The sequence below is a fragment of the Mercenaria mercenaria genome, chromosome 12 (genome assembly GCF_021730395.1).
Source record: "Mercenaria mercenaria strain notata chromosome 12, MADL_Memer_1, whole genome shotgun sequence".
NCBI classification, from domain to species: Eukaryota; Metazoa; Mollusca; class Bivalvia; order Venerida; family Veneridae; genus Mercenaria; species Mercenaria mercenaria.
In genome coordinates, this window is record NC_069372.1 from 38,914,961 (window position 1) to 38,939,622 (window position 24,662).

The 24,662-nt window shown below is 33.9% G+C and overlaps 1 protein-coding gene and 1 long non-coding RNA gene across 2 annotated transcripts; both read left to right on the top strand.

Moving 5' to 3' along the window:
* Positions 1-323: 323 nt before the first annotated feature.
* On the top strand, positions 324-4,731 carry LOC128547341 (uncharacterized). Its single transcript, XR_008366461.1, has 4 exons — positions 324-1,059; positions 1,313-1,388; positions 2,708-2,782; positions 4,309-4,731. It is a non-coding gene; the product is annotated as an uncharacterized LOC128547341 (long non-coding RNA).
* A 2,773-nt stretch (positions 4,732-7,504) lies between these two features.
* Positions 7,505-9,430, top strand: LOC128547545 (uncharacterized). Its single transcript, XM_053520526.1, has 2 exons — positions 7,505-7,573; positions 8,927-9,430. Exons 1-2 carry the CDS (start codon positions 7,505-7,507, stop codon positions 9,428-9,430), a joined length of 573 nt encoding a protein of 190 aa, XP_053376501.1.
* The last annotated feature ends 15,232 nt before the right edge of the window (positions 9,431-24,662 follow it).

Here is a 24,662-nt window from a genome sequence, read left to right on the forward strand (position 1 = left end):
GAAAGGAAAGCTTTTTCTCTCTTCGGTCAGAACTGTCAATACCTGATGGGTTGGGAAATATATGAAACTGTTCGCTGCATACCACTTTGAGGTAGTTTGGCTTCAAACATGTTCCACATTAACTGTGGGTAATCAAATGCCGATTATGTCTTTTCAGAGCATTTCAGACAAGACTGATAAACCTTGCAATCATTTCCCTAGGGAATATCTCCAGAACTGACTGGCTTTTGACTCCTGTGCAACTACATAATATTGTTTATAAAATTAAAGTTTTAATATCTTTGTTTATTTTCAGTCTAGTGTCTAGTTAATGGCTTAAAGAATTTATTTTGCTTTGCTTTATATTATTTGACAATACAATGATATATGATTTATAGCACACTTGTTGCAGTTCCACTTTAAATACCAAAGTTGGATATCATATGTTCCGGTAGTTATTATCTTGATTTGAATTGTTTCAGTAAAAGAAATATTATAAGGAACAAACATCCAATTAGGATTAGCCAGGTATAATACAAGAAATAATGAAACGAAATAAGTACCTAAAAAGTAATAAGAAATCATTTTTATTAAGGATACAATTCGAAATGATGATAGATTATATACATTTTACACTGTCAGTGTTGATTTAGGACGATCCATCGGAATGTTTATTTACACACGGATATGAACATTATACCATGGGAAATCGTAGCACATAATATTTAGACTCAAGTCGGAAACACTATCCTGAAACGATTATTTTTCGTGTTAAACCTTGTGCTTCCACTGATAATAACCAGGATGTTTATTTACAAGATTCTTATCATTACTTCAAACCAACGGACACTAGCCTATGTTCCCAAAATGTAAACAAAAAAAAAGAAAATCAACTGAAATTTATTTTGTAAATTAGGGCGCCAATATAAATTGAATTCATAAGAAAGTGCTAACTACAATAAACGCACTGGAAAGCTATTTCGGATAAAATACATCGGTTTTAGCGGACATTATTTATGCAGAATTACAGGAAATCGTTATTTGTTCTGGTCGTTTCTGAGCATGGATATTTTTCGGAAGGTTTGTATCCCTACATGTATATGTAATTAGATACTTTTTCTAGTAAATTTAGAAGAAAAGTTTGTTTTCCGTAAAATATTTTAAAATGAAGTATGTATCACTTAGTTATTTAAATGTTCATTATTTATTTGTACTGATCTGTTGTTCAAAAAGTGGGACTAATAATTATTAGCTTTCATTTAGTAAAAATTCATTGCTAGGACGCTGTATTTGTTACTTTGTGATTTGTGAAAGGTGTACTGTTAAATTTCAGAGTTCGCATGCTAGTTCCCACATACTGGATTCAGATTCATTGGTAATGGAGGCCTTGTGTACTATGCAATACAAAGGTAAGAAATTACAACTAGTGATCGTTTGATGCAAATAAGAATTGTACTTGTATAACAATTTCAAATAAAGAAATAAAGAAAATATGGAGAAAAAAATGAATTAAAATATTTTGTACCATAGCTTCATTTATTTTCGGATCTAAAAAAAAAATTCTAGTGCCTAAATTTACTAATTAACTAGATATATTAACAGTGTATGTAAAGATCATACCAGAGAAAACAATATTGCCTTGTTAGCTATATACAACACTTACAAACCGATTTTATCACTGCTATTAGAAGTTAACATAAAGTGATAAAATCAAATATATATTGTGTTTCATCCATAGTAAAAGTTACAGTGTATGGTTTTTAATCTAATTCAAAGTACTGTTAAATCAATGTATGCATTAATTTGGCAATATTATGTTTACATAGACTATAAGAGCGGTTGTTGATATTTTCAAATTTGGTTGCGTTATCTATTATGCCTTATCTGAAATGTTAACACAGTATAATGTATTATGAATGTACAAATAATTTGAGATTATAGAAAAATCTTTTAAATGTAAACAATGAAAACAAGAAATATATGTATAACATAGTGTTTCTGTCAATCTGCAAAATTCATTTTAAAAATCTAAGACAAACATCCGATAAGAAGTATGTCTTTATTTTGGAAACAAAAATTCACCATAAACTCTTGGTGTTTTCTAACATCTTTCTAAATTTTTCACATACTTCTAGAATAGAGTGTTATAAAATACTAGAATAAAATGGATGTATTTTATTTTCTCGTTTGCGCAGAAATTCAATGAAGAATATCTCAATTTACATTCTTTTCAAACAATAGACATATTTTAGTAAAGAACTTGGCGTCTAATGAAAACATCAAGCATACTTCCTGAAATATGGAAGAAAAAAAGATGGCGTAGTTTGATAATATTGAAATCTTGATATATGTGTTTTGTTTAGAAATACGATATGATTAAAATACACATGCGGCAGCTTCATATGTATTTGGTGTAGTTCAATACAGTTGCCGATAACACAAGAGTCAATAAATTACTGGAGCATGTAATACAAGAGTTGTAAAAATGATTACTCAACTGAATTTATTCATCTCAGATTTAAATGTATAGTCCAGTTTTTCTATTACAAGATCTAAAAAACATACATGGTACAAAAATATAGCTGCTGTCTTCAAAACCAATTTCTTCAAGAATTTTATACAAAAGTCAAAGGATATTTCCTGTATTGAACACGAAGCTATACATGTATTTTTAATAATATATTGATGTGAGTATTCTGTTCTAATTGTATTATAATCATTATTGCAGAAAACTACATTCATGTGTCAACATTTGCTGTTATTAACAGGGATATACACAGACCATTGTGGATTATAAATAAAAGTAAGTAAAATGTCTTCCTCCTTTATATTACAGATTCTGTTGATTCACTTTTGTCCAATAATAACTTGACATTCACAAATTTTATTCAGGTGTATAATAAATGATTAAAAAATGGTGTTTAGTCATTTTATTCAAAACGTTAATAGCGAGTTCGAAGAACAGGCCCGAAGGGCCTGCTCGAGAATCGAGCTTTACGGTAACGCAAGTATACTTCCACACTTGGTGATGGATTTGAAAAGTTTCGTCGGAAGTTCTTAAAAAGCGCACCCTAACGGATAGGTGCTCACAGGAAGTACTTCTTTCCGGAGTGAATACAGAACTTCATTCAATTGCTAAAAAAATATTCATCACTCAATAATAATGAAAGAATGCTTTCCAGTTGTTTGAAAAAAAATATTATTTTCATTTAAAAGATCAAGCATCGGCCAGAAAATGAAAAAAATGTCATTAATAAGCAGAAAGAAAACGGGAACGCGGTAATGACGTCACCGTGACACCGGCTTCCCATAATTTTTGCAACGTATGATATTCACTGTTACAGGTATGGTGACACTAAATGTAGACTTTTTCAAGTGAATGGGTTCTCCTGAATACTTGTGAGTAGGGGATAGTTTCTTTGTGACAAATAAATGATGCATATTATTTTTAGCTAAATCCGATTTCTTTGAGCTCGCTTTGAGGCTTTGCCTTATTTCATATTACTTCTGTAATAGCGAGCTCGAAGAGCAGGCCCAAAGGGCCTGCTCGAGAATCGAGCTTTACGGTAACGCAAGTATACTTTCACACTTGGTGATGGATTTGAAAAGTTTCGTCGGAAGTTTTAAAAAAGCGCACCCTAGCGGACTGGTGCTCACAGGAAGTACTTCTTTCCGGAGTGAATACAGAACTTCTTTCAATTGTTAAAAATTATTCATCACTCAACAAGAATGAAAGAATGATTTCCAGTTGTTTGAAAAAAATATTATTTGCATTTAAAAGATCAAGCATCGGCCAGAAAATGGAAACAATGTCATTAATAAGCAGAAAGAAACGGGAACGCGGTAATGACGTCACCGTGACACCGGCTCCCATAAATTTTGCAACGTATGATATTCACTGTTATAGGCATGGTGACACTAAATGTAGACTTTTTTCAAGCGAATAGGTTCTCCTGAATTCTTGTGACTAGTGAATAGTTTGTATGTGACAAATAAATGATGCATAATATTTTTAGATAAATCCGATTTCTTTGAGCTCGCTTTGAGGCTTTGCCTTAGTTCATATTAATACTTTAAAGCTGGTTTTGAACAATAAACTGCTCCGAAAATTTCTTTCACAATTTATACAATAAATGTTTGCATTTATAGAATGAAAGTGTGATAGGTGGTAGAAAATCATGCAGTCATATATTAAGAAACCAGGAATTCTCAAGCGTATAAATTGTCTTTATGTATATATATATATATAAGGGCTAAGGTATGTATTTTGTAAGTAACTACTTTTCTTTTAAAAACTCATATTTAATATTATGTTTTTATTACTTTCAGGTTGGATCTTTAAAAGCGACCACGTTACCTAACTGGAATAGTGTTTTCAAGTAGATGTATTTTCGTATTACTTTGAATATTACAAATATATGGACATTTGTTTTCGTAATGTGAAATGATAACGTTTCTCGAAAATGTAAGGTCAGAAACATTCAATAATTACATTCTAACCATATCAAGTTGTGTAAGATGTGCAAACAGTGACAAAAAAAAACCATGATGGAATATATTGAAAATCTTGTAATCTTTCACAATTTGTAATTATTTCTATGATGACTAATGGCAATACATGCAAACAACATGTATTTTGTCTGTTTTCAGAAAGTTAAATGCAAAAGGACTTGTATTCTATTTCACACAGTATCAGTTACCTTGGACATTCAGTTTTCTGATACTTATCAGAATTTTACCCGTTATATTGGCTTTCCTTTCCTTTTTTTTTTCTTTATTCAATGACATATACATGTATAATTACATAACACAGTGCTTAACACAGTGTTTGAATTCTGACACCAACAGCAATACTCATCTTTTCATCAGATTTCAGAATGTCTAGAATTTTGAGTGCAATGTTATCACTCATTTTATTTATCTGATTTAAGATAGATTCATACAATATCAACATAGGCCGCTTGTAACGGCTTATCGGAATTCGGATAGCAACATTGACACACATTATTTATTTCCTCTGTTTATAGTTATATAATTCAGATAGTAAAGTCAATGCTGTTTTTTCTACTGCCTGCTCTCAAATGGTGTTTATCTGAATTTTGATAGCAAACGCAACGCACAGTTTCTCTACTGTTCGGCTCCAGATCGTTTTATGCTATGGCTTAGGCGAATTCGGATAACAACGATAATACATACACAAGATCTATTTCATATATTCCTGATGAGATGCAAAACTTATAGTTATTTCAATTCAAATAGCAAAGCCAATGCTAGGTTTTTTGAACTGCATAATTGCTTATCTGAATTTGGATAGCAAAAACGAAACACAATTTTTATTCTGTCCAACTTTAGATAGTCAATATTGTATGGACTTGTCTGAATTCGGATAATAATACAAACTCACAATTTGGTCAAGTGTATTTACTTGTTCGTTTAATAATCAGGTACAAGGTTTCTTTCGTAAATTATCGTATTTGGTAAAGTGTATATTAGCTTAGGACAGTGTAGAATATTGGATTTAATCTGACAATATTTTGTATTTGTATATTAATATAAAATGAATTGAAGTTAATCAAAGTCTGCCTTTTATCTGTTTTCAGATAGAGCAGTTTTCTTATACATATTTAGATTTGTGGTTTCCTGTTCCCTGCTCGAGGTGTCTTGTATTATATTCATGATCATTAAAGTTATGAAACATTTACTTGTTCTTTTTGTGACTTTTTGATAAGTTCTCGATAAATCAAGCATTTTGACAGTTTGGAAACTGTCAAATACAATTGCAACGTGTTATCAGTAGTAGCTAACAGGAACTATTCTTCTCCATTCTGTTATTATAATAAACAGTGTGACACCTTTAAATGTCACACCACTGCTAAATTTCGCAACCACCGTTAAATGTCGCAACTTTGACGTTAAATGCCGCAACCACCGCTAGTAAATGCCGCTATTTCTTATTTACTTGTTTTTCCTGATTGTGTCTTAGTATCTCACCCCTTCACAACCACCCCCCATGCTTCGATATATGTTATTTCCAGTTAATTGTGTTTTTCAGTATTGTTTCTTCTTCACCTTGACCCTCCCTCCCCCTACACACACTAAAAATTCCACACTCAGAAATACAACTCCACCTTTTAGAATGTGCTCTTACTAAACTTTTCATTTTTTGTTGCGAGCTTCATTGTCTGTTGAGGCTTGTAAAATCGGAAACACATCTTATATCTTAAAATCATGCAAACGAGCGCAAAGCATAACAAATTTTATTTCCTTGATTAATAACTTACGACATCGTGTTTTTAAGTTGATCGTTTTCGATACATACATTTTAATTTTATCTCGGGTACAAAATTATTTTAAGTAATATCTAAATTATAAAGACTGTTGAACTTACTTTTGTTCTCCTTTTTCTTCTTCTTTTGACATTATATTACAGTGGTTCAAACTATTGCGACATATAGCAAATTCAGGTTGTTCTAAGAATTAATTTGTTCATAATACATTATTTTTATTCATGTCTTTCACTTCACTGTATATATTAGGATGAATTTTTACATTATTATGTTAGAGGAACATAATTTATTATGTTAGACTGGCTCAAATATGTTATCCTCTTTAAATAAAGTTATTATTATTATTATTATTATTATTATTATTATTATTATAGCGTTCATAAATTATGTGGTTTCAACTTCCATCATCGTAGTTTTGTGATTTCGACATTCACGAAATACAAAGCGCGATGGTCCAAACGGAACACCGAAATATACCCTACATTGTTCATATCTATATTTACATTGTGTTACTTTTTCTAATACAAACAAAGAAGGCATACTTACCTCTTGAAATACTCTCAAGGTTTTGGAGTCTTTCATCCAGTTTTTCAATCTTTGTGAGACATTCCTCTATAGTCAAATTCTTGCATTTACACGAAACAAGAAATATAGAAAAGAAAGTAAAAAGTGGTAATGTTTTAAAGAACATCACTACTTCGCGACGAAACTCTTTCGAAACGCGGAACAACTTAAAATGATAACGATTTGCGTGTCAGCCGCGAGCAAAGTTCAAACACAGATAAAGTAAACAAACATGGTTTAGTTATCTTTCGCAATATGAAAGACCGGTGATATCTTCAAGAAGTTTATTTTGTTTTTGTTGGGTTTAACGTCGCACCGACACAAGTATAGGTCATATGGCGCCTTTCCAGCTTTGATGGTGGAAGAAGACCCCAGGTGCCCCTTCGTGCATTATTTCATCACGAGTGGGCACCTGGGTAGATCCACCGACCTTCCGTAAGCCAGCTAGATGGCTTCCTCACATGAAGAATTCAACGCCCCGAATGAGGCTCGAACCCACATCGGTGATTCTAAGTCAGCGACCTTAACCACCTGGCCACGGATGCCCCAATCTTCAAGAAGTACGGGATAATAAATTTCATGATCTTTTATAAAACATAAAATAGTGAAGTATATATTTTGCTTGAAGAAATAAGGGACTTTAGTCAGTTTTAAATTGTCTCCCATATTGGATTATGTCCAAGAGTTGGTCCCATCTTTTGGAATCCTCTGACTTTATCGCTGTTTTATATCTCAGTTCTAAGGTGTGAGATATCTTGCATATTTGTTAATAAATGTCTTGAAGTACGTAGTCCAAAATGTAGTTTCATGCGGTATAATGAATCATATGAGGATGTGACAGTTATAACTGTGGCTTAGTTTTTAACCAGGTTTTCAACGAAAACCTGAGTTATTAGATTGGGGTATGTCGTTGGTCGGGCGGGCGGGCGGCGGCGTCAAACTGGTGTTTCCGGTCAATAACTTTTGTTTCGGTAAAGTTATTTGAATAAAACTTGGTATGTATGTAGCTTATATCAAGACAAAGGCTGGGATTGATTTTGGGGTTTCTGGGGTCAAGGTCAAGGTCACTGTTACTTAAAATAGAAAAAGGGTTTCCGGTCAATAACTTAACTTAGGAATGAGCTATCATGATGAAACTTGGTGTATAGAAAACTTATATAAAGTTGTAGCCTGGGATTGATTTTGGAGTTTCTGGGATCAAGGTCAAGGTCATTGTTACTAAAAAAAGGGTTAGGTTAGGGTTAGGGTTAGGGTTTTAGGGTTAGGGTTAGGGTTAGGGTTGTGCTTTAAAGTGGTGCACTGTGATTCAGTATACATTTTTATTCTTATGAAAAGTGTTGAAAACCTGGTTTCGTGGCATTGCCGCGTTTCTTATATTGCTTATTGTATTGAGAAAAGATCTAGACCATTTTCATTGTGAATTTCCAGGTATAAGCTTTATTCTTTGAAAAATGTTTATTTACGCGTAATTGCTAAACGGCTATTTTAATGGGAGCATTTTTAGAGGGTGATGTTTCTCAGAAAAGATCATTTTTTTATATGTAACATAACATGTCAATATTTTTCTATTTTTGACAAGAAGACATGTCATACTAAATGACCATATATGGTTTTCATATCATTGAAATGCTGTAAAGTGCTGAACATGAGGTCTGAATATTTCATTGTTTATATGAAATAAAGAATGAATTGAATTGGTAGAATGTAAGTTGAGCAGGGGTAAACATTGAAACTTGTTTAGATGTGGCTGTAAATGGGTTAGTTTGGTCAGATTATGATAGAAAAAGACAATTTCAGCGCAATTTTGCAGAGAAAGTGTAGAAAAACTAAAAGTATTTCAATTTTTCTGTTTAGGGTGTATTTTTTTTCTTCTAAAAATGCATATTTACTGACTAAATATTGCTAAATTTTAGGTGTCAGAGGTGAGATTGGGTATATTTAACAGTAAAGTCTTTCTCATCGCCAGTTGACAGGAAGCAGTAAATGTGTGGTTGCAAGACGAACAAGAAAATATGGAATGGAATTCATATCGAAAACAAACGTGATCCTAAACTGGGAAGTTAGTGCAGCCATATGGTAAGTGTAACTCAATACAGCAGCCATATGGTGAGTGTAACTCAATACAGCAGCCATATGTTGAGTGTAACTCAATACAGCAGCCATATGTTGAGTGTAACTCAATACAGCAGCCATATGGTGAGTGTAACTCAATACAGCAGCCATATGGTGAGTGTAACTCAATACAGCAGCCATATGGTGAGTGTAACTCAATACAGCAGCCAAATCTTAAGTGTAACTCAATACAGCAGCCATATGTTGAGTGTAACTCAATACAGCAGCCATATGTTGAGTGTAACTCAATACAGCAGCCATATGTTGAGTGTAACTCAATACAGCAGCCATATGTTGAGTGTAACTCAATACAGCAGCCATATGTTGAGTGTAACTCAATACAGCAGCCATATGTTGAGTGTAACTCAATACAGCAGCCATATGTTGAGTGTAACCCAATACAGCAGCCATATGTTGAGTGTAACTCAATACAGCACTACAGGAAAAACAACCTGCTCATGTCCTGTCTCTCACTCAGTGATAGTTGATTAAATAGTTTGACTCAATCATATTCGCACCACTATTTTGACTTACTTTTGAGCCACATTTAGACGATAAACTTAAAAGAAATACACTTTAATCCCAAGAGAAGAAAGTTCTATCTGTTGGTACGGTATCACCGATATTTTAAGGATCTTATTATGACATATACACACAATAAGTACAAAGTAAGCATTTCACTTATCATTGTATTTAGAAGCTTGATTTTGTTATAATCATTGACCGCTCACTAATTACAGTTGGAAAGAAGCTTATGAATATGAGTACAGCGCCACGAAGAGATCAGAATCTGCCTGGCTGCCGATGAGTCAACATCGTCAAAATAAAATTAATGTGTTATAGATATATTACCAAATTGGGTTCTTGACCTTCATTTAGAATCTGAGCCTTAAATTGACTCAAAACAATGAGCCACGGCGATAGGAACTTGACATCTGATAGTATTTTGGTAGATTCTATAGAAGTTTTTCACAGCGGTAATTGCGTTTGTTGTGAATCACCGTACATCAGGATTCCAAAATAGGGAGCTAAGATCAAAAGACACAGTATAAAGACAAAGACTTTAACCTTGATATATGACAACTAGAGCAACCATCTTGAGTTCACTGAACGAAATTAACTTGTAACGCAACGTGATTTGATTTAGTATGTTTCTAGTATCATCTTCTAATGTTCTGTAGTTTCTTCGTGATCATTTTTTGTTTTTCTTGAAGTTTCTAGGCTCTGTGAGAGTTCTTCTATCCATGCCTTTTGTACAAAAATGTTTAATTCAATAGTAGATATAGAAAGTGTTTGAAATGCTACGTTCTTTGAATCTGGCTTTCCCTGTTGGACTTTGTCCTTTATGTGGGGTGGGGTGGAGGGGGTAGGGGTCTATTAATGTCGCCAGATTTACTGAGGGTGTTAGATTCTCACTTTCCTTCAAATTTTTATATGAATGGCGTCTATTTTGAATAATGTCCGACATTTTGATTTTTTTCCAACTTCCTTTCGTTTTGAATACATATAAGACACCATATCCTCACTACCTACCCGGTTTGATGCTTTTTCCACCATATGATTGCACTAAGAGTAATTATATCGAAACAGAACTTATTTTCTAAAACTCAGTTATGAAATTAAAAAGCAAATGTCCATATATTTCTCAAAAAGTAGAAATGTTTATAATATTTTTACTAAAAGTGCACAGTTATGAGCATTTAATATTTTTCACATAAAAGAAAATTTTGTGATCAAGGAAATGTAACTCTTCTTGGACATGTAGAGCAGAAACATCTAAGGTACATACTAAGCACTGGAAATTTTCTATTTTGGGTGTATTTCATTTCACTTTCAGCAGTGATCTGGATTGCGAAACAATGGTCCATTACAATTTTTGCAAAATCTGTAGAACATCTGGAACAGTCCGCTAACTTTCAAATACATGCTGTAACAGAACGCAAATATTTAAGCTCTGACCGGGACTCGAACTTCGGAACTTAAGACTTAAGGCAGACACTCTACAACTTCACTATAACAGCAGAGGCTATAGCTAGGCAGTATAAGTGTACCCTTATTCTTTACCCGACTACATTTCGTGAACTGGAACAATTTTGTTCCAATGAAATGTTCGGAGTACTCCGGATTATCGGTGTATTGACTTTGTTAGCTAACGGCAAGTTTCTTGTAAAGAAAGAAAATCTAATTTCTCCAACATTTTTATCCGGTTAAAACATCACAAATTTCACTGACGAGTATGAACTCACTAACTGGCAGTACCAGTGAAATATAACTTGCACTGAATCCTTTATATTTGCCCTTTTAGCAGCAGACGAAAGGCGAGGTGAAGACAGCGAGCTTTGCCAAGATTTCAACAATAATTCGTGATATTTAAAAGTGCTTCAAAAATGCACACACTCCCCACACACTCGGATCCTAGATGGTTACAAAGAGTAGATTCAGTCAGCACTGAACATATATACGATGCGCTAAGTGAAATAAAGGACTAGTCGTCGGGTCAAGTAGCTGTTGACGCTTCCAGTTAATTGCGGATAATGGAGAATTTCGAGCTTATAGTGGTGGCATGTTTAAAACAACACATATTAGCATTTATTAGACCACTTTCAATTACTTCGCAAACCTTAGATGGTGATCCATTAAGTGTGCACAATAAAGCCATAATTTTGTTAGCATTTGGCAAGTCGTTTCGAAAGATATTTGACAGATCTGTGAAAGTACCTTAATAAATAAATATATCACATTATTACAAAAGCCACAAATTGTTGGTAGACAACGGTTAAGAGTAAATGCCAGCAAAAACACAACAATGACTAATCACTTTATGATGAATCATTTTCCTCTTGCTAGACGACATGATGCAGCATCTTCGGCTTCGTTTTCCAAAAAAAAAAAAAAAAAAAGGTTGACATATTACATGGTACCTATCTCCTTCCAGGAAATCAGAACTATCAAACGGGAGAACCCCCAAAACAAAATCAAAAGGGGAGCGCTTTTGTTTCTTTTCTGTTTTTGTTTTTCTTTTTTTTCTCATGACTTAGCAATGGAAATTCAATTTTAGATAGAACTTTGTGGAAACACATAACTGATAACATGTCATGTCTCTCCATGAAGGGTTTGAGCTTTGTGATGTAAATTATTTCCCAAACATTAATGCGATATTGCGGGCTGTGTTTGACTGTTAGATCCTGCTCGTATGAACGAAGATTCAGTACTTTTAAAAATGACTTAAAATTTGGACAAGATCGACATTGAAAGACAATCTACTTATAATAATGGTTTGGCCCTAAATTTCATTAACAGAGATAGATCTACACCAATTGATAATATGGAAATTTGTTCAGTTATGGAACTCTCCTGGACATAGAAGAATTGCTCTACAAAATTATACTTCATAGAAGAAGAAGAAGAAGAAGAAGAAGAAGAATTTATAAGACTCTAAACTATAACAATATGCAATCATATATACAAGTATAATTAAAGGTTACTTTATAATTAATTATCTATATACATGCAGGTGGATCGACATCTTATTAGAATCTATTAAGATTATTAGAATCTTGTTGTCTCTAAACACTTTCTCCTACATATACAGTAACTAAGCACATAACATGATCATATGAGGAATAAACTATATAATAATAAATCACATTGTTCTATCGCCCATATACACATATTTTTCCGCTGGGGGAGGGGAAGGGGTACTTTTGGTTAAAGTATCTGTAGTCTTATTTATATTAAATACAGAGTTGATTTTGACTAAAGACTTTGTCGGTCACACTAACAATTACTAAGGTTATTCATTACGAAGCAACTAAGTTGTCAATGACCTTTCTAACCAGGGTCATTTCCAATTAATAAGGTTTGTATTACAAGAGAAAGGGAAGTAAAGGGGATGAAAGTTCTTTATGTTTTGGAATATAGTAAGGTAAGTTATTAATTTAACTACTGCATTTTGAAACAAATAATCTTCATTCCCGCTTCTGAACCTTTTCATTTTTTAACCGTTCAAAATTTTCTTTAGATTATTAATTCTATACGTAACCCTGGCTTAACCTGTGGAAATATGTGTTCTCCTGTCAATGCTTCTGCTCATAACTATTTGCATGTCTTCAATTAAAAAGGGTTCCAAGAATGATTCCAAAGCAAGCCAAGAAATGGCAATTTTAAACAGTTTTTTCGTTCGGAAGATCTAACTGAAACCAAGTAATTCAAATGTGTTATCAAACAAGTATCTAAAAGGGGTTTCAACATATTTTGGATACACTTCCTCTTACATGTTTTTCTAAAACCGATCTTCTTAAAGTTAAGTTTATAACGCTGTTCCCTGCCTGCTGTTCATTGGCACCTGCAATTAACAACCCAGACGTGTCGTTTTTAAACGCAGTATTTACAGGACTCCCCATCAAAGAACAACCGAACGTTTAAATAGGATGCATGCAGCTTCCATGTGAAATATTTTTATGATACACTGTCTGTTCAGTATCATGGTGGTTCGTTTATGCAATGCCGTGCTGTTATCAAAGCACCACCTCTAGAAAATCAACACAACAGCCCGATAAATCATTTTGTCAAGTTGGCGCCCCGCCAGCCAGTACAAGGACATGAAAAATGTTAGCCGACATAACAGAAGTTTTTATCGGTCATGTTAATTTCGGTCATTTTGTCGTGTCCTCGTGCTGTCGGGTAACACCCCTTGACATTACGAGGACAGGACAAAGAACTATTCTGTCGTATTGTCGTACTGTCATGCTGGCGAGGGGCGCCACGCGACAACATGACAAATTATTAATCGTTGCTACGCTTTCCTGTTGACATGCACAGAGGGCCATATGTATGCCACCATGAAAATCATAAAATAACTGTGTTCGTCTACCGCATTAGATAAAATATAAATAATACTATCTTGGCTCATTGAGGCATAAAGCGATGTGTACTTTGCGTTTAGGTCAATTAATGGAAATCGTATTGTGTAATATAATTGCGATTGTCAACGATAAATCAAATTGTCATTACTCGGTATTCCTCTATCACGATAGAACGATGACGCGACAAAATGCTACTTTGCCGTGTCCTCGTGTTGTCTCGTGGCGCACCAGCAAGACCAAATCGGGTACCAGCACAATAGAAAAGAAATATGCTGGCGGAGGCGCTAACACAATAGCACATGGCAGAAACGAGCCATGATATTTTTGATAAATGTTGCGACAGGCTAGACCTACGTCTAGGTTAGGTTAAATTACAGACCAGGGACGTTTTTGAATTTTTTAATCAAAACACTTATATCAAAGGATTCTATATGACGTTAATAATTTCTTTGATAAATATATCAATATATACATTAATATATACCTCGAACAAGTAAAATTTACATTCGAGTGAAAATCCTTGTGTATAGGATCAAATTTGCATGTCTTCAAATCAAAGACTGTGCCGTATTTGTAATTTGTATTTATTTATCATAAGAATATCAGTTTCGATTTGTTTAGGAAAAGAATGTTCAGTATAATGAACACTGCATTTGAACGAAAGTACGATGATATTACAAGAATCTTTCTCTGTTGAAGGCGCGGATGGACATATCTGGCTCGAGAAAACGGTTTATGCGGTAACGAGGCTCAGCTGAATAAACCGCAAAACAGTTACCCGAGAGCAAAAATTTAGCACCTTCATTTAGTAATAGCTTCTTTCGCTTTCAAACGTATAATTCAATTAAAAGAAGAAATAAAATAAGACACATGCCTTTCTTTTAAGCACTATTATTTTCTTATAGCAGTTTATGAATTCACGCATTCATTCATGAATTACAGCACAAGAGTTATCTTACACATCCCGGGGCGTACGACGAGTTTTTTTTTCAGCAACAGCAAAACCTCGGGAATATCCTGCCTGGTATTAAAAAAAGTACAATGCAATTCTAAATTTTGAATTTGTTGGTTTGTCATTCATAAACATGCATTTTTAATTTCTAATTTTAGCAGTAAATGTTGAATTCATAGTGTATGTAATTATCTTTACACAGAACAAACAACCGCGCAGGCCCCAGAAAGAGCTCGTACGGGCATCGCACAGATTTGGAAAACTGCGAGGCTTGCTGATGCTCGCATTACTATCGCAGGGGACTCGCACGGTCAACGAACGATATTAAGGACACCGTGAGGAAAACGTGCGATGTCCGCACGGGGCTCGTGCAGGGCGTTACGATCAGCTGAAAATGGACATTTTTTTCAGACGTCGCCAAACTTATCTGCGATGTCCGTACGAATATCCTACGATTGAAAATTGATTATTTTTTCCAGACGTCGCCGAGCTGATTTATCCTTGTCGCGCGTACACCCAACGAGTACTGTACTAAGTACGGCCGGGCTCCTTGCGAGCTCCGCACGACTTGTCTGCTATGTACGTACGGATATCCTACAGCGTACGGGACCCGTAAATACTGTGACCAGACGCTACGATTGTACAGAGACCGTAAGTATTCTAAAATTGGTAGATTCGTACGAGTGTTTTAAACCGTACGGACATCGTACGGTTTTGTGACCGAGGCATTAAACAGTTGCATGTCTTGTCTGTCCGTAGATAAATTTTGGTTCGCAGTTATCTTAGTCTATTAACTGTTAAAATTGTTAAATTAGAGTTTTGGTTCATTTTACAAAGTACAGAGTGACACACATACATTCCTTCTAAAAAATAAACAATTAAATCAATATTAATCCAATATGACAGAAATGCTGATTATTATATTATTAACTAATAAGTTGGCTTACATATGAAGTATATGATTATAGATTTTATTGTCAGCTTATCAATATTTGCACAAGTGACTGACTTCTCGACAGTTTGAATATCCTATCTAAAATTTACATGTTTGAGGGGTATGCACAAGAATCTCAAAATTTGTGCATTGCATTGTTTTCCTCATTACAATATCATATTTACGTATATTTTGATTCGCGAACTTCTAGGTTGTACTCTTGGAAAGATGTGGCAACTTAGAGAGCATAGTGACTAGACTAACCAATGATGTAGAATTGTGAACAGTGCTAAATGGGCTATACATTTTTATACACTGGCCACCAAATATTTGTCATGAAATTTGAATACAGTGCAACAAAATTAGTACCGTTGGAGTCTAGGTAACGTTCTTTAATTCTACAGCGGCAACACCGACGGTATTAAAGCCATCGGTTGGATGATTTCAACGCTCAATGTACTAGCACAATGACATATGTCTACCTGTTAAAGAGTTTCTTTTGAATTCTTAACTGTGTTTTTATATTTCAATTAGGAAGCAAAATAACATGGTAAGGTTTATCAAAATAACAATGCACTAATCAACAATTGAAGGGCATATTCCTGGAGATTGCATACGACATTGTGCATTACGGTTTGTTTGAAATCGGTTCAAATGATCTATCAAATTTTTTTTTTAAATACTATACATACATCGCAAAGTAATGAGACATAAATTCTAAAATATTTACACGTGTAACATAAATTTTTAACATTTCAAGCAGACATATATTGTACATTATACAATTAAATGCATTAATATTTGCATAGTTATGAAGCATCTGGTGTTAAACTTCACTCGTCTTCTTCATGTTTCAGGAGATAACGCAAAAGGTGTTGTCTCTGAAGAACATGTTCGTCTTCAATTTCGATGATATGATCTTTTGGGAACCAGCCTTCCTCTAGATCTTCGAGTCTTTCTCCGTAGTACATACCTGAAAATGATGTTAATATATCAATTTAAATTTCGAAGGCAAAATCACACATGTTTTTATGTGAAGCAAGTCTGTTATGAGATTAAACACAGAAAAATGTCATCAAGAATATCATATACATCCGAAATTTTAAAGAAACATCTGTCAAATGACCATTATTAGACTCTATATCTACTTCCGTTATATTCTAAGCATTGATGTTTAATAAAACATTCGAAAAATAAATATATTATGATTTCTAGCATAGTAATAGTAATTAACTCCTTTTTTTCAATTGGCGTTGAGTTGACAAAATTCAGAACCAAGTTAAAATATACTCCTAAAAACCCAATTCTCGACAATTACAAAAACCTAAGCAGAACCTTAGCATTCATCTATAGAACTTTTCTGTACGTACATGCACAATATACTTTCGTGTATACTAAAACTATGAACGACATTCAAGTTTAAATATCACCATCAATACAATATGAATCCTTTGTATATAATAATGTTAAGTGACAATCACTTGAAAGAATCCAGAAGAATAATATGAAGAACATACGCTCTATTCAAAGATACTTTTAATTCATTTGTCATGATATAGTAGCGCCAAATTAAGTAACAATCAAACTAAAAGAAACATATAAGCGTGTACTCAGACAAGGAGAATTACCATGAAGTCACCAACGGAGAAGAACAGAATATAATTATTAAAGCAATTAATCCAATGTTTGGGAATTGCATTTCACTAAGTCACTCATTATTATGATTAAATAGAAAAGCTATAGAGCTTGACCACCAAACATGTGCGTTCCAATGTCAGAAATAAGAACATCTTAACAAACAAAGGGGATTTGTAAGAAAGCTTGTATTATATTCTCAAAGGTACTGCAAATTGGTGTGATATTTATAACTTATTAGCTTGGTATCACGAACTATGCAGGAGTTCAGCAACGGCAATATTGCGTGACGTCATGCGTGCACTATTATTCGCGCATCGGTTTCGATCTTTTTATTTTTATCAATATAATGTAAAAGATATTTCGTTCATTAGCCTCTGGTCAGTAAAATTGAAAATTTCGCCGTAAATCAATGTTGCGGCGCGACGACTCATTTTAATGGCTTCTAATGAGACGGTGTGGCACAGAAAATATTGACGTCTTAGATGCCGTTGTAAATACGGAGATATTGAATAGGTTATAAGTGATTTTATCAGTATTTGCTTTAAAATTCATAAACAATCACAAAACTGATTAAGAACAATTGGTGCAGTAAATGAGTGCAGGAATCAACACAACTTTTACAATAATGAGTACTCTTGTCTGGATGAATTATATTATTAATTATATTCTGTTTTTCGTTTAGTCTTGATCTTCACTTTGGAAAGGTCTTTGTGTACTTCAGCCTCGGTTTCTTTATGTACTTGCCTAGTACCTTTTATCTGCATTTTCTAGTGCATGTTTGGTGGTGTTTTCTATTTTGTCGGTATGTTTTAAAGATTGTTATATTTAATCACATACGCTAAGTTACTTTAATATTTATTTATAATGATTATAATCATAAAGTCACAGCCTTATCGTTCCTCAATTCTCATCATTGTAAGATTTAGACTGTAAGGGTTTATGTTTTTGATGGACCTTTATTTGTAAGGAGATGCATTTGTGAAAGTCTTTCTTTATGAGGGTCTCTCACGTCTTGTACTCTGGTCCAACATTTCATACATACCTTCGCGAGACATTTTAAAAGTGGAGAGTTTATGCATTTTACACCAATTTACCTGTACTTTCATTCTTTTTTGTTACTCTCACTTCGTCTAATTCCTCTAATGACAGCTCGTCATCATCCTGAGCAGTGTATTTCTCAATACACTGTACTAGAGGAGAGTCTGAAAATTCCACAGTGATAGTTTTTAATAAAAGTGCTTGGGTACGCGGAGCAATGCTGGCAATAAAATAGTACTGAATATTGTTTTATCTTAATTAGCATCACTCGTTATTGCTGTACCCTAATTCAATAACTTTAATATCATTACTCAACATATAAATCGGATTTTCAGTTACTTGAAACGTTTCATTACGAACGCATAATCATAAATAATATAAAACATTTCGTTTTTACAATTCTAGGAAATATTATTTATGATTTACCTAGATCTGTATAAATCCTTTGATCATCCTCATCTCCTGCAATGGGTGCTATTATTTCCATCCAGTTGTCTTTGTCAGTACTTTAAGATATTATTTGTCAACATACAACCATTTTACTATTACAATTTGGAGTATGTGGGTCATTGCAATATGGGCTATATTTACATCGAATGACTCAATAATTAACTTTAATGGAAACGTGTCTTTATTGGTCAAAGACTATGCCTTTGGAAATATTAACTGTCGTGGTTACGAGGACTGAAATTGTTAACATCTTTGCATGATAAAATATTTGGATAAATTACGTATTTTCAAATAGTATAAATTCAAGAACGAATATAAATCTTTTTTAAATAAAATGTTCAGTGTGTATTGTAAGAGTTTTACAACTGAACGGCGAAAGAAGAATATCCGCTGTTGTTACGTTAAGCGTAATGCATTTTTAAAAGAGAGAAAATAATTCAAAGATGAGATTAACAAGATTATTTCGCTAATTTACATGCACTTATTTTCTATCAAAACATTTAGACTGATTAAATAACTTTATGCGTACGCAGTCTCAGAAAACCACGTCCTAGTTAATTTCGGATGAATCGGATTTTAGACACTTCTGGAGTTTATCAAAAAATAATTATCATACGTTCACTATAGAAAACCAATTATTGGAGTTCATTAATCATTGCAGTCATTGCTTAGGTGCAATTTCCAATGCTTCAAAATCCTTTAGAATATTGTAATTTGATATAAGAACAAGCAGTTAAAAATAAATACATACTTGTCCTTGCAAGAAAGTATCCATTCCACATTTTTCTTTTCATGATTTTCCAAAATAATCAGACGAAGCAAAAACTTGTCATGCCCTTTTGGTATATCACATGGCAGCATTTTCTTGAATCTTTCATCTTTGATGTTAAGTATGCTTTCAGCTTTGAAAGCAAGCAATTTGCAGTAGTCAAGGACTGTATAAACATGCCTGTAACAGAAATGAAAATGATCTGATATACGAACATACAGGAGTTTCGGTTTGACAATTGTATCTATTTCAAGCAAATTTGCCAGAATTGATATGGTTTTATGTTAAATATAAAGTTCAGTTTAAGAAATTTGTTGTTAATATGTAATGAATAAATTAAGATTCCTCATACAATTAGGGCATTTTCCGTAGCGACTTTTTATATGACAAAGCGGTCCTAGTATATTAAAATTATATTTTAAGATGAATTCATTTTCTTTACTTGGTATTATGTTTCATAAATAATACGGCGGATAAACAAACACAGAATAAATACGGCCTTTTTTAAAATCATGTTAAATTTCATTGGAAAGTGTACGTGGAATAAGATGTGTCTCTTTATACAAAACAAGTAAAGTAACTTGAAACTCGTGTACATAAAAAAGGATATAACAAAATGCTATGGTGGCTGAACCTTTCCCTATTAAGTGACTAAATGATACTTAAGGTCTTTATTTAGTTATCTCTTGAGAAGAAATACTGTTGAACAGAACAGTCACACTTTACTGGACGGAACAAACGGACAAGAGTGAATTGCGAAGGAATCTAAATATCAAGCCAAATGCAGATTCTCGGTCCTTGCTAATGAATATTCATTACTTGTAGTACATTTGATAGGAGTCACATGTTTAGTCGTCAGCTGACTGCTTAGGCAATGTATTATACATTCATGTGTAACTAGATGCCAATCTGAATTATGCTTATATCTGAGTTTCAGCTACGTTTTGTCGGTAACTGTTTCATGTTGGGCGATAATTATGGTCTTTAATGTATGATTATCAACCTTTTAACAGTTTAAGAACTTTCATCTGCATGTGTATATAAGCATGTGTTATCAACAAATAAGTGTTTGTAGGTATGTAATCTTAAGCAGTATGGTTTTGCTTGTACAAACATTCATCTCGGACGACATGTACGAGTATGTTTGTAGACTCATATGATGGATTAAGGTTCATTAGTGTCCATCACGTTTTGTATATACACACAGAGAAACAAGGTACATTCTTTCTTGTTTGCTTTGCAACTCTGATTGCAGTCAACATATTGTCATATGCTCGTGTTAATGGGAAAAATAGTATTACACATGTATATGAGCGTTGTTGAAGTCCCGAGGGTGTATGCTTTTTTCTACATTAGATACAGAAGCTTATAAAATGCATATCGTAGCTTATTGAATGCAGAGTTAAAGTACGTGCAAACTGAAACCTTTATACAATTATATCAATGATTGCAGTCCATCATTAACACGGTTTCCACGAAAATAAAACTAAAACGGAAAATATCGCAATGACTCCACAAGATTCGACAGGCAGCTCCAAATTTCATATTATTTTTTTCCACCAGTGAAAGAAAACTATAATTCAAGTTAATCTTTAAAAGCCCTAGAAAAGCTTTTGGATTGCATAAACTTTATGATTTGTAATTATTTTTTCGACTTTTCCATGTTATGAGATTCATCTATATAACTATTCTATTTATCTACTTTTCAATAATTTTGGTTCGGATAGTTGGGTAACAAAAAGGACTTTCATGCTAAAAAGTTTGGTTAAAAGTGGTTTTACACTTACACTTGGCGTTATTTTTATCAATTGCAAGGTGAATGTCAACAAAATGCATATTGTAGAGGGCACAAAATTTGTTTTATTACATATTTAGTCGAACAAGACCTTAATAAAGTCAAATTCTATTATAAGCGATTCTGTGTCCTCAATATATAGGTCATACAGTCCGCCAGTAACATTTGCGCTCTCTGCAGGATACGTTGCTGAGTTGGCCACATTATTACGCTAGTTTTTAGAGTTTTGCCGAAGTGAATAAAGACGTTAAAGCACCGACTTCTTTATTTACAAAATAAAAAATAAAACAACAAAGATATATAAATATTCTCGACTAATCTTGTATGTTTTGTACATTTTCGGTTTAGGACAAAAGCTCACGCGTTGTAAAATAATCCAATCGGTAGATTTTACATATTTGAAAATGCATACAGCTTTTGCGGCTTGTCAAATATAATACAGTCCATCAAAAGATCCGTTGGAAGCATAGAGCACAACCAAACAAAATAGTTGCAGTCTCCGTTTGACACACACTCTTTATGAGAGGTAATGAAATATGTATTACTCGATCCACACACTAGCACAGGCTTTAGCGGAAGTCTATTATAACGGAACCGAAATGCATTCCATGATTTCAAAGGACGAGAAATCAAAGTAAATATTCATTATACATCATAATAACAATTATATGTTTTGCTCTCTTTCACTCTAATTCCTATACTTCAGATGTTTTTGGGTCGGTTACCAGTCTTGTCTAAGGTGCTGTGGAAATGGTTTGTATTGTAAGAATGCGTCTTTGTTGCAAATATGCCTTCAACAGACTTTGTAATACCCTTTCTGTTTAATATACAACATTTTATCAGGTTTTAGAATGCTCTTTTTCAACATAATATTGACATTTCGTTGTTAACGAAGTTTGCAGCACATGGGACGGACTTACTTTTATACTGCTTTAAAAAATGATCATGTTAATCTTATTGTCAACTTCTCATGAAGGTAGGGTAAAATTTATATGGTAAGATTTAGAAAAAAAAAGTGCATTTTGGAGGTTTTTCTAGCAATAACATCTGCGGAACTGTTTATACTCAAAGTGAAATAATAAAGGATATACTCTGATTTGACATAGGTTGATCAAACATTATATTACAGAAAGCTAATCGAAAATTACTAACATCAAAACGAAACTTTATAGTTTAACAGTCTGGCGGAGAGCCGAAAGAGCAATTTAACGCCACAACAAAATTGGCATATCCAAAATTATTTAGCAGCTTTTCTTTCTTTCGTTTAATATCTAATAGCATTAAAGTAATGACTTCCAGAGCATAGAAAACGTAAAAATGCGAAAAATATTTCTGCGTTGCTAAGTTACAACTAAAACAGAACAAGAGTGGCAGACTGTCACAAAATACGCCCGTTATCGAATTTGGCCATAATCCAAGAGTGCCTGGGGCGATTTGGCTGGTTATCAAACTTGAGCCGAGATATTTTGCCCACAAACATTGTCAGCAAGTTTGTTGAAGATTGGATGAAAACTGTTCGACTTAGAAAGCAGGCATTGCTAGGCTACATTCGTAATTTTTCAAGTAATGCAAGGGACATAATCCAAGAGTGCCTTGGGTGATTTTGCTGGTTATCGAACTTGGCCGAAATATTTTGCTCACAGAATTGTCAGCAAGTTTGGTGAAGATCGAATGACAACTGTTTGACATAGAGGGCGGACAAGGCTAAATTTGCAGATTTTCGAGTACTTCAAGGGCCATAACTCAAGGGTGCTCTGGGATTTTGCTGGTTATCGAACCTGGCCGAGATAGTATGCCCACAAACATTGTCACTAAGTTTGGTGAAGATCGGGTGAAAACTGTTTGACTCAGATGGCGGACAAGGCTAAATTTGCAGATTTTGAGTAATTCAAGGGCCATAACTCAAGAGAGCCTAGAGCGATTTTGCTGGTTATCAAACTTGAACGAGATGTTATGCCCACAAATATTGTCACCAAATTTGGCGAAGATCGGATGAAAACCGTTTGACTTAGAAAACGGACATGCTTTTGGACGCCGACCGCCCGCCCGCCGCTCGCTAGCACGCCACTGGAGTTCACATAATACGTCCCGCTCTTTCAGAGACGGGCGTATAAAAAAGGTGAAAACAACATGTCACCTAACATTACATAAATGTAAATGTTGCAGGCTTGTATTGATTGAGACTGTTCATGGACGGTTGTGAAAATGCAAGGTTCCATTCATGCCCTTTTTCCCCGGGTTGAGCAGAGCAACATTTATACATGTTATAAGAGCAAAATACAATCTAGAGACATCCGCAGATGTGTTCAAACAAAGATATACATGGAAACTTGAATGATAAACGAAGTGCAATTCCATTAAAAGCGGCGTATGATCCTAAACTAGAAAATTATAGACAGTACAAAGTTAAAACAGAAATTAATTAAGAGGGGGTGGGGATCTGCGGATATGGAACTTGCTCATCACAGGAACTGCCAAAGGACAATATCAAAAAGCAGGCACCATATCCAAAGGGTGATTAAATAATGCCAAAAGCTATTTATCTAGGAGTAGTGGAGCCAGCCTGGCCGTAATGTTCAAGCTAAAACATTAGAGCACTAGCATAACATAAATATCGTGCCGAATGATCTGAAAAAAATCAAAATATAAAAGCTCTGATATAAAGTACGAGGAGACATTGTACGGCCGCTACGCGACACAAACAACACTGTGGTAATGATAAACAGTAAAAGTGAAACAACACAGGGCGCCCACCAAGACATAAATGAAAATTTTGCAGCTTCGCTTCGACTGAGCTAAGTGATAAGTAGATATATTATTTCTTTTTATATCTTTTCACCTAAAACTCGTTCTCTAGCAAAGGATTTTGCACAACATTAAAAATAGTTAATATACTTTAAATAGCTATTTTCTAAACAAACAATATTGATATTAGCCAAAAACTGCTTGTTAAATGTACTTGTGATGTTATCTCACCCTTTCTTTTTCATTTTCTTTGTGAGCACAGCTATATCATTGAAAATGTACAGGTGTAGCACTTCCAACTGGGCTTTTCCGCCTTTTCCATTGACTATTCTTGTTACATCTTCATCCCGAACAAGATACCTTGATTTCTCGTCTATTGGAATTATCTTTATTCCCTGAAGGAATATTGATAAGAGGATTTAAATCTTAGTGAGTTTTAAATAACAAGTAAATCAGAAATGAAATAGCGATATTCATGACTTCGCTAACAGTTTCGAAACCAACAACAGTGTTTAAATGAGACCAATAAAAGAA

Coding starts and splice junctions, on each gene's coding strand:
- LOC128547545 (XM_053520526.1), top strand. CDS start 7,505: ATGTCCAAGAGTTGGTCCCATCTTTTGGAATCCTCTGACTTTATCGCT. Junction 7,574..8,926: donor TTTTATATCTCAGTTCTAAG/GTGTGAGATATC, acceptor AACTCAATACAG/CAGCCATATGGTGAGTGTAA.